This window comes from Coregonus clupeaformis, chromosome 21 (assembly GCF_020615455.1).
Source record: "Coregonus clupeaformis isolate EN_2021a chromosome 21, ASM2061545v1, whole genome shotgun sequence".
Classification (NCBI taxonomy): domain Eukaryota; kingdom Metazoa; phylum Chordata; class Actinopteri; order Salmoniformes; family Salmonidae; genus Coregonus; species Coregonus clupeaformis.
In genome coordinates, this window is record NC_059212.1 from 20,387,346 (window position 1) to 20,406,254 (window position 18,909).

An 18,909-nucleotide genomic window follows, 5' to 3' on the forward strand; every position below is an offset into this window, starting at 1 on the left:
ATCCAGATGTACACGTGAAATTACAAGATGATTGGAATGAGGAAGTAACATACAGTAAGTTATGCAGCTATGCATTTAAGCGTTATGAGAACCGAAGGCAATTAACTTTAAGTTTGAGTTTTACAGGATTTTAATACCAACTAACCACTGGTATTCTAAAATACTATAACCATTTTGATCAGCGCTCATCCCCAACAAATACAAAATCAATGCAACCAAATAATTTGCCTTTACAACATTTTGGAGTGTCAATTCTCGTTTCTTCCAACATGATGGGGAAAAAGAACTTTGGATCTCGAGTGTGAAGAGATTTAACTACCCAAACAAAGGTTTGGTTATGAACATCATCCCTTCAAACTTCATCACTTCACTTCATTTTTTGGTTTGTTGAAAATGGCAGCCAACCATGCGATAGCCAAATGCCCCCCAAAACACAGCAGATATATAATTGATTGAACATTGATAAAGACATTCCTATCCCTTTGCATTGTGGGGAAAAGTTCCAAAATATACATGTCCAGCCCAACCCTCCCTTTCTTTACATACCATTTCCCTGATTGGCTAAGGAGCTGTCTAGGAGGAGTCAAAATACTGAGGCTCATTGCTCAACTGGATTACTAACAACTCTCAAAAGTACACAGGGTGACTATTAAGGATATAGAGCAAATGCCAGATTGCTGGTCCATTTTTTATGTAGTGGGCCTGTCTAACTTTTTTGTGCAAAATTAGAATTATCTGGCTAATAATGGGGGCCTCAAGGAATACAATGGGCCAGTGTGGGGGCCTCAAGGAAATAAATGGTCCATTGTGGGGGCCTCAAGGGAAAAAAAGAGCTGGTGTTTTGAAATGCTAGAGACGATATCTGGTCTGAGTCCGCCCCTGATATAGAGGATGATGTTTTCTGCTCCCAGAGATTTTTTTCGAAAGGGACCCTTGTTATACCAATTAAGAATATGCTAATGACTCGATTATGCAGCAGTGACCCAGCATATGGAATTAAAATGGCCGGAACAATTCCACCTATTCAAGGCAGAAATACAGTTTGGAACAGCTGGGGCAGATGAACTATGTTGGAACTCAAAAGTTTCCTCAAAAGAAAGGCTTCTTAAAAAATCTCCTCCTAGACAGTTCACTTTCATTAACAAACGAATCATGCCTTCAGCAGCTGCTAAACTCTTATCTGCTTAACTCAACTCTGCTTTCATGCTCAATGTCAGGAAAAACATCATTATCCTTTTTTTCCTCAGAGTGAATAGTGTGGGTTCAAGCTACCGTATGGCATGCAAAAAAGCAAGTCGATACAATACCATGCAGGCATTAAAAAGATGTCCGCATCCTGCATGCTGAAAAGCCAGTATATTGAGAGCAAAGAAAACGACGACAAAACCTGAGGTCTATTTAGAAATTAAAACCATCCTTGACAAATATCGCAATATTGTCAAGTGGATGGGGGTTGAATATTTACTAAGACAGTGTTTTATCTGTAAGCAGGAGTAAAAACGCATTAAGAAGCTCAATGTTTTTGACGTCCCTGTCTCTTTCACCTGGATTCTTAGCCTTCAATAGCATGCCTTCTGACAAGGCTTAGAGCAAGGAGGGAACCGCTATAGTGACTAATTCGCTAATTTTAGACAATCTATGATTAAAACGGGCAGAGACATGAGTCATTCCAGATCACTAATTCTGTGACAGAACCTTGTAGAAGTCGTGTCTGTCAACATAATACACTGCTTCCTATTTTACCATCTGAATAATGTGAAGTTAAGTTGTAAAGGTGAAATATGTCCTTAGAGTTATTTGCTACTACGTCGTGTTAATTGTTTGGTGAATCATGATGAGTTCCACTCAATCGGCTTGGTTCATCAGGGTTGGGTAGATATGTAGTTTACTCACTGAAACTGTCTCAAATTGCATGGATACTCTTGACGGCACCAATAACGCCTTTGTAGGAGGAGTACTGTGAAAGCGGTTAGAGCATTACACAATTCTAGAGGTTCGCTTTCCATTTCCGTAATGGTATAACACGGTGTAAGTTTCCCTGTATCGGGATGTATTTGCTTTAAGAATAAGTTTGATTGTGAATCTCTACTTTTAAGGCTGGACATCGTTTGGTGCGGAATTACATTTTTTTGTTGCATACAAAACTGTAGGTAGGTTTTCACAAAAATCCCAGAATCTTGAAAAGGACACAAATAGACAAATGTCCATAGACTACAGTAATATGGGCACTAGAAGCTATGGACGCAGAACCAATCGATGGCATTTAGAAGCTCTCAATATACTGTGTAGAGTATTGGCATAGAATGGAGAAGAGCTGGCACCACTTTCGACCTAGTGCGAGACAATTGGAATTGTCTGAAATAAAATGTCTCCCACCCTTGCAAAATATCCCATAGAAGTAGGCTTTCAAAACATCCTTGTGTTATAGACTTTTCATTGTTTGTATGATCGCTTTCTCAAAAAACTCTGTATTTCCTTACTTCGTCAGCAACTCTATTTGCAAGTACACACAGCTGAGAAAACTAGACATCAATGCACCTTCCAAAAAGGCTTTAGAACATGTGAATACTGTAGCTCAGTTGGTAGAGCATGGCGCTTGCAACACCAGGGTTGTGGGTTCGTTTCCCAAGGGGGGCCAGTATGAAAATGTATGCACTCACTAACTAAGTCACTCTGGATAAGAGCGTCTGCTAAATGACTAAAATGTAAAAAATGATTCACACTGTTGAAAACAACCTGACCTGTGACATCACCATATATCTACCGCATCAGCCAACACAAAAGAGACCATTGAAGAATGTCAATGTCATAAACAACATCACTGTCCTGGGTGGTGTTGAAGTACCAGCCTGGTCTCATAGACTAGATGTAACATAATACATTTAAATCCGGGACACACAAATTAGTACAATATACAGTATGTTACATTTGGTATTGTTACATACTTCAGAATTTTGGCAATTAAGCCCTTTATCTATTTCCACAGAGTCAAATGAACCAGTGGATACCATTTTTATGTCTCTATGTGCAGTTTGAAGGAAGTTGCTAACTAGTGTTAGTGCAATTACTAACCAGCGTTAGCCCAATGAATGGAAGTCTATGGGTAACTGCTAGCAAGGTACTGCTTTTTACTCTTTGTGTCATCTGGTCTTTTAACCCTGGCCATCTCCCCCAGCATTCTTTATCTCCCTCTCTCACCGTGTGTGGATGACCTCATGCAAGAGACAGATGGTTTGTCCCGGGGATATACAGTGGCAATAACTGACAATGCGTCCTCTAAGCTATTGGAGGGATTTCATGAACAAGGGATAAAATCAAAAGGCCTCTCTCAGTCATTACTCAAAACTTGCCAAAATCCTGTTGTCAGTTCAATGTAGTAATAAAATGTAACATATACACATTTACCAAAAAGATTGGTTGGAAAGAATTGTTTACTGTTACATACAGTATAAAGACAACATTACACAGTAGACAATGATAATGCCAAAAAAAGCATTATTTGTTGCTTGTATGGCATGCAAGTCTGATTAAACAATTAGACTGATGACTTGAAATTATCTGGCCAGGTTTTGAAACATTTTGTCTCACATTTTGTGGTACAAAGTCTCCACGCTACTCTCCACGCAGCCAGAAACAGTATCGCACTTGCAAAAAAACAGATTGGCTGGTGAAACGCATACTCGGCCCTCTGACCAGCAAACTGTCAATCAACACAGGTCAGGTGAGCCAGTTCATTCAGAAGGTTTTGGGGGGTCACGAGTGTGAAACTGAATGGGGAAAATATAATTTTAATAGGCTACATATAGCCTACCATTTGTATTTATATTAATACCTTTGCTTATTCGATCTGGTCAATAACATAGGCCTACGGCATTGGACCAAATCCTTATTTAAAAAACATCTAATCTGTGCTTCAGAACCAAAATGTTCCATGTCTTATTGACCAATGACCAGTCATTAGCATTGGCGCGCAAAGGCGGAAGCACATATCCAGATTAGTAACCAGAAAGTGCTTCTTTCAATTTCTCCAGTTTTGCCTGGCAACAACAGAGTAGCCTACCTACATTAATATTATCCATATAAAGTACCGTTTAGCAATCTGCTACGGACGCATCTCTGCCACAACAATAGGCTACCTGGTGAATGTATTGATCATTTTCATATTTCAGATAGGCCTAGCTTGGGTGGGTTATAATTATATACCTCAGTTGTGGTACTGGCTATCTAAATATAGCTGTAACATCGCACTACCTTCAATACTTATGGGAATGAATTACGATATTTGTGAGGAAGAAAAAGGCTACAGACAGATCATGCTTTCCATCTGATCCTGCAACCTCCACTGCATACAAGCAATCATTTATATATACACTAGGTGACTAATTGGGGGCGTTGTGTTGAAGCCTCCATCTTGGCACTCCTCCACCTTGTAAAACATATTTTGGAAGCTATAGAAATGCATTTATTAATGGCTACATTTGTTTTTGCCACATTTATTCTATTACAGACACTTTAATACATACTTTTAAATTATATTATGTGAGCTAAACATAAAATTGTAATATAAAAAAGTATACTTTTTTTATTACTAATGTTACTGTCCCCACTATAACAAAAAAAATACTTAAATACATGTAATTTTGTCCTTGAAACATTTAATTGAAATGCTGTAGAATTCCATTCATTTCTATGGAGGACTGCTTTTACTGGGGAGTGTCAATATTGCTGACCGGTGGCTTCAAAGCCTCTCAATGGCCAATATATAGCATCCGCAATCCAGGGTTTATAAACATCATTGCATACAGGTAGGCCATATGATCCTGCTTGCTCTGGACTCCAGAGAAGTGACAATGTGACATGATATCCCCAGTTGATATTGACTGCTAACATGAATGACTTTCAGCTCAAAATGCAGGTGTAAAACACAGTTTATTTCTGTATCTTGCGTTTTGAAAAATGCATCACCGTTTATGGCTGAAATGACAGGCTACATTTGCACAGCGATTTTGCACGCGAGTTCACCCTATGTGCGCGTGCGTGGGCGGGGGTTGCAAGCTTTGAACAACTCCTTTTTTGGGGTCGCAGGTCAAAACGTTTGTAAACCACTGAGCTAGCGAACAGATTGCTGATTTGCTGTACAGCTATAGGATCGGGTGCAGTGCAAACTTTAAATTGTAGGGAGAGAGGATTGCCATAAATAAATATGTAGCTCCAAAAGTTGTTTGGTGATCAAGAATATTAACTGTTTACTTTGCAAGCTCACCAGCAATGGTGCATCAAGCAACAATTACTAGCATAAGCCTACTGGTCAATTGGTATGTCAAAATTGCTTGAAATTGATAATTTACTTATGAAGCTTGCATTTGGAATTTGTTGTTAAAATTAATTATTGCATAATTAAAATGTGTTGTACACAAAATAATGAAAAGGGCTGTCTGGTTTATATTTGTAGTTGAACAAGTTATTGCCTGTATAGAATTTTCTTTACTTGACTTAGAATGCACAACTTGGACTTGACTCGAGACTCGACCCGTTCTACTTGTGACTCGACTTGAGACTTGGACCTTGACACTTGAGACTTGCTTGTGTAATAATGAATTGGTCCCACCTCTGCCCTGAGCAAGCTACATTTTGGACAGGCTAATTTGCTCCTAATATAAGCCTCTGTAGGGGATAGAACATTAAAATGGGACTTGTCATATGCCTTAGCTTGTCCGTGTACAAACACCAGTCTAATTCATCATACTGTATCAAGCAAACTAATCGTAGCACATTTAAGGATTTGTAACGAGTGTTCATAAGTCTCCTTGATTTTGAGCAGTGGCATATATTATTTTGGAACAAATATGTTGAAATGTAAGAGGGGAGGGTGCCAGCGGCAGTAAACATATATAGATAGGATTAAACTCAACTGGTGACCTAATTAAAAAACTGAAAACCTAATTGTGTTCGCACATCCAGCCAAAATGCAAAGCAAGCACTCCACAAGGATTCTAGCAATATTTTCAAGGATTCTAGAAATTATATCTTTTCATTACCATTTACTAAACAAAATTGTAATAAAATCTATTTGAAACTAAGTCTCAATACTACGCAAGTGAAACAAGCCATAGCACAGCCAAAGCAACAAAAAATAAGAAAACCAAGCAAAAGTGTCATATAGCACAAGACAACACAGAACATATCTCCTTTAAACAGCCATTGTGGCCTGAAGAGGAAAGCTTTTGTAGAGCCTCATGGAAAAGTACTGTAGTAACTACAAAAGCTCTCTTTGATAAACATAAACATCCTCCATGTTTCGGAACTTTGTTAGGTCATGCTTGTCCATTGTCAGTAAAAATACTGGATGGAATATCAATGGCATGATAAATACAGAGTGGGGGTATACTCCAATAGTACACAAAATACAACTCAGAATAACTTTTCTTGAAGGTCTAGAAGTCTACTTGGACCATCTTTCACACAACATACAGTGTGTACAGTTTGTGTGTGTGGAGTTAATTTTATATCACCACATAATGAGAACATTTTGAGAGTTTATGAAAGGCAAATTAATCCAATAGGGCCATTTCTGAACCAGAGATGCATACGCGCAAACTTGAACAGACCTACATATCCTTCATGGAATCTTTGTGGAATTTCAAGGTTTCACACACATATCTCTCAAGTCAGGATATGGCCTGTACTTCATTAACAGCCAAATCCGAATTTGAGAAAAGCACACAGAACTTGAACTTTTTACGCAAACACCAATGCGTGATTTACACAAAACTTTGAGTTGTCGTGAAAGTTCAAGTTCAAACATACACGTACGTATCTCAGGTTAGGATTCCACCCTAGGTGTGTACTGTATCTTGTGGCAGAGTGACAACACACACTGGATATCAGTCAGTAACCAGCCAGTAACTCAACCCTGTTAATCTGTGGCGAGGGAAAGTCTCCTAACTTTCCAAAGCTTGTTACATGGCCAGAGGTCCTCAGGAAGACCGAGATGAGAAACAACGGTCTAATGTAGCCTTGAAAAATAGTGTTTCGTTTTCAGAGAGCGAGGGAGAGGGAGAGACAGTTAGAGAGAGGAGATAGGACCTGAGGGGAGACAGGCAAGGCATGCAAGTGTATCTGAGTTCTGACTGGATTAGGCCTGCTGGTTATGGATAAGGAAAGATAAATAAGTGGGGAGGATGAGGAAAAACTGCAAGCATGCCACGTTAGATGGGTACAGTAGTAGTAGTATGATATCCATAAAGGATCATGACGCAAAAGGGAGGGAGTTTGATAGGAAAGCCATAAGACTGAGGAGCTTAGATAAAGTAGGGAGCTCTGGAGCTGCAGTGACCAGCAGTGCTTCCATCTACTGTACCATCACGGTTCCTGCCAACTCCGCTGCCCAACCAACCAACCCTCCCATCCACCCACCATGTGTCTTTCCTTCCCCCCGTCTAGGTGTATTCCAGACAGACTCTGTGCTTGTCCAATCTCACACTGTTCTGCCCTTTGGCTCAGGAGTGTGGCCAATGTAACGGCGCATCAGCAGATTAATTTCCAAACTTACGCACAGCACTTTGGAAAACAAGCGCCTCTTTTTTGGATGGGTTGGAATTATGTGATCGAGAGCAGTAAACATGAAGACTCCCATGCTGTTTCATTGTTTACCACAGGTGAGCACTCAATCCATGTTTTGAAACCTCAAACTGGAGACACTGCCTTTGCCTTGAAGAAAAAATACTCCTCATGACTCCATTTTGGAAACTGTGCTAGAATGGATAGCAACACTCTCACTATTCCCCATCCTAGCTGAAGAGCTTTTCGTGTAATGTTTATGGGTTAATGGGGTTATTATAATATGGTTAAATGTTAGAACTTTGGTTAAAATATTTGTCCAAATCAAGCCCAAATCCACATTAACGATTTTGTACCAGACAAATGACTTGACATTTATTTTCACCTCAAATAAGCACGGATGTCTTGTATGAATATTTATCTCAGATGAAATTCCTTTGCCACGTCTGGAGCAAACTGAATCAGCTGGGGAAGTGACAAAAGCCTGTAGAATACCTAACCATTACAACATCATTCAATCAATTCTGTGAGGGGAGACACACCATGAAATGGTGATGTGTGTGTGAACCCAAAGGACTAAAAAGCTTTTGTTCCTCAGCAAATCTTTTGAAGTAGATGCTAAAAAGAGTGGGTACATTATGGATCTATAACAATTGCATAAGGAAGAGGAATAAAAAAAATTGAATTGCCCTCAGGCTTGTTCGTGAAGGTGACTTGAAGGAGCTGCTCCATTTTATCACAAATTCCCTCCTCCTCCGCCTCCTCCTCCTCCTCCTTTTTACTACCGTAAAACAGTTTAGAAAGAGACGCTTGGTTCAAAGTGCTGCTCAAATCATAGGTTTCCCCTATGCTCATAGCCATTAAAAGCCTGGATGTGTTTTATATATATATATATATGGGTACCACATTAATCCCAACTAAGGGGGAAATACCTAGTCCTCCTTTGCCATACTCTGTTTGGAAAGGATAACAGTTTTATTTTGGGGGGCTATCCCTTGCCCACTCCCACCCCCCTCCCTCCCCCACTCAGGGCAGCAGTGGCGCCAGCTCAGTGCAAAATGATACGTTTTCCACTAAAGAGCGAGAACTCACATGGTATCCCTATGGAGCAGCATAGTGGGGAAATAGAAAGTACAACACAACATTATAGACACATACACACGCACTCACACACACAAGACAAACACATACACATACATACACACCCAAACAAACGTAAACATGTTACTTTCAAATTGAAACCATAACTGGACTGCCTCATATAACATGCACTGCTGCGGACTAATTTGGCACGGAGTGGTGGTGGGCATATCATCTATCCTGACCCTATTAGTCACTCTATCGTGTTGACTCCAGCCGCATGTTGGGCCCAAGTACCATAAATATCCTTAGTACCATAGATACTGACTGTAGAGCTTGGTTACATTTCTCTATGTTTTTCCTTTGTAGTGTTGGGAGATTACTAGACAGATAAAACCCCATCAACAATGTCATCCATACTTTCTATTCATGATTTTCACTGTATTTGGCAACACCTGTATCTCTCATTGTTAAATTAAGACTTAAATACCAGTATGTCCATATTTGTGACAGTACCACTTTAAAATGGTGTTATGCAAGTAACTTCAGCAAGACACTATTCATTCCTGTAGACTATGATGAATAGAGTGTTCTTTTGAATGTGTGCCAACAAACTACTTGGTGAACTTGGATGCGAGTTGCACCTCACGCTACTGCTTTTCTTTTTCATGTGGAGGTGGAGCCAAAGGTCAAACACTGTTTTCTCTGCTGGCCCCTACGGCTCGAGGGTACAGGGGGAATTTGTTAGTGAGGTGTTAACAGAGGGAGGAAGTACGAGAGGATGTGGGAGGGAAAGGGAGGAAATAAAAAAAGCAGGCAAGATGTAGGAGAGCAACTGACCGAAAGACTGACTGACAAAATGACAGATTGGCAGCGAGCATTCCTGTTGACTGATTTGTTTGTTTGACTTTTTGACTTGCAGCCCTTTTCTCATAACGAGCCTTACAGGAGCTGACATCAACCCATCCCACCTCCCTCAGCCCCTACAAACCAAACAAGACAACTTAACATCAAAGAAATTATAAATTTCTCATTTTCTCTGCATAAAGCACGGGGTCTGAAAGTGTGCGCTCTTCCCTGCCTCCTCCATTTTCTCTGAGATCTGTGAGAATCCCCACCGCCCCCTTGAGATAAAGCCTGATGTGCAGTTTTGGAGGGAATGGGGATCCTTGGGGCTGCTCAGCATTACCAAAACAAACCATTCAGCAAACAAACAATTAGACACTCATGAATTATGGAAAAGCTGCTAAAATAGCGTAAAACAAGGACTAGGGACTCGTGTTGAGCTAATGAAACTTTTATTTTCTCACTCAGGCAGTAGTGTGTGTTTGTTTGTGTGTGTGTGGGGGGGGAGGGGGGATACGACTCATCGAGACATTCCTGTGGACTAGTGAGAATGAATAGAACACGACAACACAACAGGACACCGATAACAGAAAATGAGACGGAGGGAGAAAGAGACGGGGGAGTGCCGACACACACAGTGCACAGCGGTGGGGCGTGCGTTTCTGTGGCGGGTGGAGGTGGTTTTCCCTCTCTAGGGAACTCCCTAGCTGTTGTTTACCTCTCGCAGACGCGCACCGTCCAGGCGGCGATGATCCAGGAGGAGATGCTGAAGACAAGCAGCACGGTGCCGGGGCAGATGGTCATGAGGGTCTTCATGACGAAGCGCGTGTTGAAGTTGATCTTGTTGAGGGCGCCAATGCTGCGCGACGAGGCGTCCGTGAAGAGCTTGCTGTGCAGCAGCATGACACGGCCGATCAGGTAGAGGCGCAGGAACATGGGGATGGAGAGGATGATGTCCACGTCGGCGTTGGCCGTCGACGGCGTGTAGGTGAAGGCAATCCGCGCCGTCCACGTGAAGCGGTAATGGCCCGGGATGGGGTGGATGGCGCACACCAGCAGCTCCAGCACGATGAAGAAGATGCGTTCGTATGTCATGGCTATCCTCCAGTCGTCAGCCCCATTGTCCACCATGAACAGCTGCGGAGGAGCACAAAATATCTTAGTTATGCACTATTTTACAGTCTTTATATACTTTCTTTTACAGTCTTTATATACTTTCTTTTACAGTCTTTATATACTTTATTTTACAGTCTTTATATACTATATTTTACAGTCTTTATATACTATATTTTACAGTCTTCATGTACTGTATTTTACAGTCCTCATTGGTCACACTTAACAGATGTGGGGTTAAAACCATGTATTTACCAGGTAATTATATAAGCAAGTAGTTTCTTACTGCAGTGTAGGTACACATTGTTACACAGTGCTTAGCTTTATACCAGGTTTTTAGACCATACAAACTTCATTAAATATTTAATAGATGCCCCTCTTCATATTTTAAATAGTCTTAAAATAAGTACCAGAGAGTACATTGTTGAGAGTACATTGCATTGTTGTCTCACAATTTCTCAGTAAATATCATATTATAAATCAGCTCAATTAGGACGGTAAAATATCTAATATACCCAATTAAGTTGACCTGTATAAATCAACTATAATATTACGATTTATTAATAATAGGCATCATAACACTCAATACAGTAGGATAATCAAACTCAATAACACTGCATGCTATACTGCATCCTTGAAATGTCATTTTCGAGCAATTCGGGCAATCGCCACACCACCACATAAATGACGGCATAATCAAATGGTATTTCCTGCAACATTGTTCCATTATTTCGACTCACCTGGATTTCCCGGGCATGGTACATTATTATAAGACCAAGCAATATAACAGTGGAAAGGCTGATAAGGCATTTCAGTGCAAATGAGTACGACGATTCCTGTAGTAAGAGAGAAAGATATAAACAAAAAAAATTTAGAGACAGTAATATTGACGACAAATATAAATATAGAAAATATATTAACATTATATTTAGTTCTTTATTGATGATTCATGTAGAACCTATGTTGACTTTCAGAAGAGTGATCATACCTGGGCTTTGCCTAAGAACTGTAAATGTAAAAGCATTAATATAAACTGCCTAATAAATCTTCAACTAAGTCAAGCAGTCTCAAGCAGTCTTAATGGTGGGCAAAGCATGTTGATTTTAGATTTCTAGTTGGACGGAGCAAACAATACCAAATAAATCCATCTAACTTCTATCTTCCAAAAAGGTTTCCCTCTGGAGTGACTGTATTAGTAGAGAAAAATAAGCAAAGCAGCTGGGGAGAGGAACACTGACAGCGCGGGCAAAAACAAACTGGTGAAAACACACCACCTATTATTAGCGTAAAACCTAACGAGAGAGCTGAGAAAAAAAAACAGCACCACAAAGTGTTGTCTCAAAACATGACAGTGGCAGAAAGTAGAGGTGAAACATTGGCTGTCTACAGTATGCTAACTACTAATTCATAAACGTCGCCACTAAGAGGGGAGAGAGGTATTTTCAATCTAATAGTAGATGCAGAAACGGCGCAGTTCTGTTGTGCATCTCCTAGCATTAGCAGGACGTGACCCACAGTGAGTGGTGCAAGTGATGAATTAGTCGTTTGGATGCTAGAGCTGCAACGCATATAAAGGAATCATAGATCTTTGGAATGAGGGCCTGCACTACTCGAGCTCCCGATGTGGGTAAAAAGCAATTTGATAAATCAGCTGTAATAGTGGTGGTGAGTAAAACGTGTTATGGTAATGACGGGGGGTTGTAATCACAATTCTGACAACAGCGACAAAAACAACAACGGGAATCATCATTCATAAACGTCACTAGCGATTGTAAAAGCTGCCCATTACTCGGTTGTCAAGGCCCGCGGACGTCCAAGTCGTTGTAAATGGATATTCATATGCTCTCTTGGGGTGTGGTCAAGAAAGAATGCGTTAGAATATGAGCCATTACACTGACCATGCAGCCAACAGACATGGTAATAGGCAGAGAGCAAATTAGCGAATGTATTTTTAGCAATCAACTAAATTGCTTTGGCTCTTAGGTCTCTGGCACCTCTCAAGACATTCTAATGTCTGAAATTATTTTTGAGAAGTCCCCAGTGAAATAACATTGAGTAAACCAATTAATCCACCTGCCAGAAGTTCAAGGATTTTTCAGTCCCAAAGCTCACTCCCTTTAATGCACCCCCTCCCCCCTTAATGGCTCAGAAAACCTTGATGTCCATGTGATGTGACATGCAAGATAGAAAATGACTCATCTGTATTGTAACAAGTCTTATGTGGGAGGAGTGCCATGTCGCTCAGGGAAGGGGTCAGCTCAATTTCAACTCAGGTCAACTCCGAAAATGAATCTAAATTTACTTTAAAAAATGGGTTAATACCCAGCAAAGAGTGGACGTCCTAAGGAAATTAGGCGATGTTCCCATTAGGTCCCTTTAAGGGTTTTGGTTCTATGAACGTTATAGGAACATTAAAACATGATGTTAACCTAGGGACCATAAGAGGACGTTCAGTACAGGTCCGGGTTTGGTCGCAGTATAACGTCATAATGAGGTATTTTGATGTCCATTAGGGACGCTACGAAAAGGTTCCTATTTGGTTCTGAGAGGACGTTATCCATGGGACATTCAATGATCACAAGGGGATGTTTCATGATGGTCATGAGGACGTCGCATGTTGGTCCCAAGGGAACGTTCTCTGGGGGACCTTTGTGTAGTTCCCTTTAATTTATCAGGACGTCACTGAGGACCATGTCAGGACCATGTCAGGAACTTTTTAGGACATTCTCAGGACTTTCATTTTACTAGTATAATAATAATTAGGTGGGTACTTGTCAAATTTCACACATGTACAAGTGTGTATTAATACACTTGTTTTTTGCATATCCCAACTCTCCCTGAGACACCCTCGAATGTTGGTGGAGCATACTTTTCTGTTTTAATGTTACAGCTTTATCACTATGATAAATATAATACTTTTTCTTAAAGGTGCTCAGCGAAATGACGTTGCCACAAGCAGCACCGTAGATATTGAGATGAGAGTGATCCAAGACTTTGCTCTCACACAGTCACACACAATATCTGCGCAAAACAGCAGCCGTGAACCAAGAGATTGTGAGTTTAAATGTTGAATAATAGTTCCTGTATAAACAAAGACAAAGAGCTGTGACTGGATCAGTGGTTCACCAATCAGGTCCTTATTGGAGGACAAGGGGTGATTTGTAATGAAGCTAGGGTGACCGTGCCCTGTGTAGAACAAAAACTATTTTCAGGTCCTTATTGTAGGACAAGGGGTGATTTGTAATGAAGCTATGGTGACCGTGCCCTGTGTAGAACAAAAAATATTTTTTTGTGGGGGGGGTGTTTCTTTGCAACCATCAGGTGACGTCCCCTGGACAAACCGGGAACTAGCCAAAACCTCCAGGCGACCACTTCGTGAAGTTCTGGGGACGTCCTAACGACTTATTTTTGTTTGCAGGGTAGAAACCTTATAAACACCTATAGGCAATATTGGATTCATCAATTCAATTCAAATCAATTTACGGAATTGGCTGGACTTGACCAAAACCTTGCTGCTCTATCTTTACCTCATGCAGTTGTAAAAAAAAATACAGTAGCTGTTACAGCTATTACTTAGGCCAATCAATGCTGGCTCGTAGCATTGACTATGTGGTGACGCTAGCCAACAGTACAGCCTTGTAAACATTGGGGCCAAACCTTTCCCTAAATGCACTGTGAAAAGAATTCTGGACAGAAAGCACTGCCCAAATCCAAACTGATTGGTTGATAGAGCGAATGATAGGTCTGGGAGTCATGACCAGGCCGATGCGACCCTGAAATTACAGCAGCCTGCCGCCATGTTGGGTTGTCCTGACACTCCCATGCGCTGGTCAGGGATAATGTCCCAGCAAACAGGGGACGTCCTGAGGGCATTCGATGACCTTCCCATTAGGTCCGTTAAGGGTTTTGGCGCAACATTACGTTATCACATCGCGTGATGGTCCCAAGGGAATGTTCTCTGGGGGACCTTTGTCTAGTTCCCTGTAAGTTCCCAGGACGTCACTGAGGACCATGTCAGGACCTTTTTAGGAGGTTCTCAGGGCTTTCATTTTACTAGTTCTTAGGACATTGCGTGATGGTCCTAAGGGAACGTTCTCTGGATGACCTTTTTATAGTTCTCTTTTTATAGTTTTATAGTTGTCCCAGGGACGTTCTTGGGACGTTGTGTAATGGTCAGCTAGTTCCCGGTAACACAATGTCCCAAGAACTTCCTAAAATGTCCTTGTGGACGTCCCCGGGACCAACCGAGAACTAAACAAAACCTCCAGAGGACCATGACACTACGTCCCAATAACATCCTAAAGACGTCCTCGGGAACGTCCGCGGGACCAACCAGGAACTATAGAGGGGACCATGGCACAATGTCCTGACGACTTTAGGCAACCAACCGGGGACGTCCTAATGACTCATTATTGTTTGCAGGGGTCAGACACTTTGAAGTAGCTCTCTCAATTGTGATTGGGCAGCATCTTGTTTGACTGCTGGCTTCAAAGGGATTCTCAGAATACCAGCAGCTGTAAGGTTCTGTATTTATTTTCTTAGTTCACCTTGTGTTCTTGAACGTAGCCCTGTTTCTTTGTGTTCTTGAACGTAGCCCTGTCTTTCATTTTTGTTCATTAATTTCACCTGTGTTAGTTACTCACCTGGTCTCATCAGCTCCTGGTTTAGTTCAGTTCTTTCTGTTTGTGCCTTGTGAGGTATTGTTCATTTTGACTCTACTAAGCCTTTTCCTAGCTCATTTGTGAGAAGCAGTTTTAGCCTTCAGTCCTAGTTTTTGATTCACCTGCCTGTTTGCCTACCTGTGTATGACCATTGCCTGCCGGTGACCACGATTCCTGCCTTCTGCGAAGGCGTAATAAACACCTGCCACGCTCTGCGCGTGAATCTACACCTTTTTCTCCCTGAGTATTCATTACAGCAGCAGCCTAGTGAAAACAGCCCTTTGGCTAAGCTCTGCCCTCTGATACTGCAGCAGTTGTCTATTCCAATACCAAATCAAACCATTCAAAAAGGCCATCCTCATGAATATAATGTTGAGGCAGGTTTCTTTTTTAATCACAAGAATTCTCATTCTACTTTAATACACATATCTTTATGAAGTTTACTGTGTGTTCACCATGTTTAACATTACTGCATATCTAAACATAGCATAGGAAGGTCATTCCACCGAAAGAGTACGTTTTGGGTAGTGAAGTAAAAAAAGAACAAATGTAGCCTAATTTTAACATTCTGACAAAGATGTTCAACTTAATAAAAAACATGTTTTCCCATTTCGAGACGTTAAATACAAAAAGACTATACTAAGTGCCAATGAAGTGCCAAATAATGTAACAAGGTTGATGTTTCATCTTAAATCAGCAATAAATCCCCTTGTGACAGGGGGAATGGAAGCTTTTTGTGTGCAACAAGGAGGGGCAATTGAATACAAGCCTCACCCCAAACATATTTTTGTTTATTTCTAGCCTATCTATCTATGGCATGTTATGTTACGCTTGACGCACTCAGTTTTCCACGACAAAACCCCATAAAATGGCTAAAAAGAGTAGAAACAGCTCACCTGCTTTTACACTATGATTTGACTATTATATGCTCAATGTTTCACAACGCAGACCACGTGTAACTATGCCAGCCCAGGACCTCCACATCCGGCTTCTTCACCTGCGGGATCGTCTGAGACCAGCCACCCAGACAGCTGATAAAACTGAGGAGTATTTCTGTCTGTAATAAAGCCCTTTTGTGGGTGGGCCTATACCCTCCCAGGCCCACCCATGGCTGCGCCCCTGCCCAGTCATGTGAAATTCGTAGATTAGGGCCTAATTAATATATTTCAATTGACTGATTTCCTAATATGAACTGTAACTCAGTAAAATCATTGAAATTGTTGCATGTTGCGTTTTATATTTTTGTTCAGTATACTTTAAATATCAAAGGGACCAAAACGTACTCTATACGTGGAACGACCCAAGCGTATTGGAGGTAGGCAACAAACAAAAAGACCACCCACACTAATTACCTTGCCGTAAACTCCCCAGGACAGTTCTGTCTCCGTCACCATGACGACAATCCCAAACATCCCGAAGATGAGCGCGTAGTCACTGAGTCTCTTTCGCTTCTCAAAGAGCGCCCTCCGGTGGCCGAGCCTATAGCCGATGTCCTTGTTCTTCTTCACGGGAGCACCGTTCCCGTCCCTGACCAAGCTCTCGTTGGACGCCTTACTGGGGTCCTCGCCGTTGCCCTTGGAAACCACCACCTCCAGGCCAGAGCTGTGCAGCGTCTGGAGGGGCTGTGTCTCGGAGTCGAGCTCTGCTAGGTTGCGCCGCGACGACGCCAGGCTGCCCAGTGGTTTCACTACGCCGCCATTGTACTTGCAGGTGTTCATGGCTATCTGAGGGAGTCGGCCGCTGCTCTCGGAGAGGGAGGGCTTGGATCCAGCATGGCTCAGCTTCTTTTGCTCAGTGGTTGCCTGCTGGACAAAAAGACAAGAGGATGTTAGAGAAACAGAAACCAAATTCAACAGTGCATCATTGTCTGAGGGTGGAGGAATATCTCTCCAATCGGTCTGGTGTCAGAGAATGGGAAATTACAGTATTGTCCTCTTTTGAGGAGCACCTTTCCTTTATAACTTCAATTTGAGTAATGTCCCATGGGCTGGAGCCAGAAGCACGAACTAGAAACACTGCTCTGCACTAAATCAATGCTTAGGGATGGTTCTGCTATACAAGGCACACATATCAGCTGTCCCTCACAAAAAGTGCATCCAGATCAACAGGGCAAAAACACATGAATGGTGAATGAAGATGGATGTATAAATAAAGCCATATAACTAATAGTGGACCCTACAAAGTGCACAAAGTTTCATCTTTGCGAGGCACAAATTTCAGTATGAAAGATTAATGTGCTGCGTGACCTTGTTTTCTGTTAAATAAACTATTTTTCCTGCAGAGATGGGGTGTCCAAAAGACTGAGACTGAGTTGCTTTTCTTTAAATCAGACAAAGGGAAAACAAGGACAGTCTTCAGCCAAAGACGCATCTTCGTTTCATCTGCTTGTCAAAAACAGCATCTAAATTGAAGCGGATTCCTGCTCAGACCTTTCTGTGCTATCTTTGAACCAGAGTGTGATTGCATTGCATCACTGGTTCAAGGAGAGGCAAGAGTTAAATGGGGTGAGAAAGCAGAGGTGCAGAAAATGTACAGCATGTACAATGCTAGCTAGTAGAGTACTACACTGGCATTCCAGTGGCATCTCCACAGCTCTTCAGGCAGTTCACTCAGATTATCATAATGGCTTGTAAAACTTGACTTCACATGGAACAGTGCATTTTCCGAAATAACGGGGGTGTTTGACAACACTGCCTTTTATTTGGCTTGAGTGAGCTCCCTAATGCCTCTAGATGTTTGGAAATAAAGTGATTGCCCATAATGGAAATGAACTAAGTCCGGCCCAGTGATGCTATCGCCTGACACAGACCAGACTAAAGGTTCAGGATTAGAGGGGGCCAGGGTGTTCTAATCCCCTTTACTGTATTAAATAGTTTTATCATCTGCGCCATTAAGACCCCTTTTTGAAACGTATCTCAGATAGTGGCACATTCCTACTATAAACCCAGCAACAATAAAGGTTGCTTGATGGGAATTGGAAGACCTCAAACTTCATTATATATATTAGCACCTCCCTTTTCACCTAGAAAAGGTGGGACAATTACAGTTACCCAGCGACGCCTGTTTGTCATGATTCATTTCCCCAATAAAATTACCCTTCTGAGGCTGAAAATAAAACACAATGACAAAGTTTGCTTTGTTAAATGATTAAATGACAATCGATCAAAGCAAATGTACATGACTGCCTTATCAGACCAAGGGAAGTAAACAGAGAGGAACCATGACAGGTTATTCCAATAAAATAATGAACAGTATTGATGGAACGAGATGGAGAGAACTGGAGGAATACGCTTCTCCTCTTGGCTTCAGGCTCTCTTGGTGGCTGAAAACATACCACTGACTGCTGACTGACTAACTCCTAGATGGGGGTGTCCATACCATTTAGGAGACAGCACAAGAGAAATACAAGAAGGTAAGATGGAGGTACAGTAATACCTAACCTTTTTCTACAGGCAAATCTCACATGGATATCCCAAAAAAGCTCATACTGTACCATCCTCACAACTCACAACACATAATCTATTCCATTTTGACATTTTAACTACTGTTCCTCTATTGTGATGCATTTCATTTAGGTGAATTTCCATGCATTTCAGTTAATTGTATTTGACTTCCATAGAATAAATAAAAAGTGTGATGCATGTAATAA

At 41.4% G+C, this 18,909-nt stretch overlaps 1 protein-coding gene across 3 annotated transcripts in view; it reads right to left on the reverse strand.

Moving 5' to 3' along the window:
* The window catches only part of LOC121535047 (small conductance calcium-activated potassium channel protein 2-like), a 55,485-nt gene that overhangs the window by 16,922 nt on the left and 19,654 nt on the right, over positions 1 to 18,909 (reverse strand). For 2 of the 3 annotated variants that reach the window (XM_041841734.2, XM_041841732.2), the window contains exons 2-4: positions 16,613 to 17,065; positions 11,340 to 11,435; positions 10,205 to 10,623 (exon numbers count right to left, since the gene is read on the reverse strand). In XM_041841734.2, the coding sequence (XP_041697668.1) occupies positions 10,205 to 10,623; positions 11,340 to 11,435; positions 16,613 to 17,065 (968 nt within the window). The remainder of the gene's footprint in view (positions 1 to 10,204; positions 10,624 to 11,339; positions 11,436 to 16,612; positions 17,066 to 18,909) is intronic. The other variant, XM_041841733.2, reaches the window with a different exon arrangement.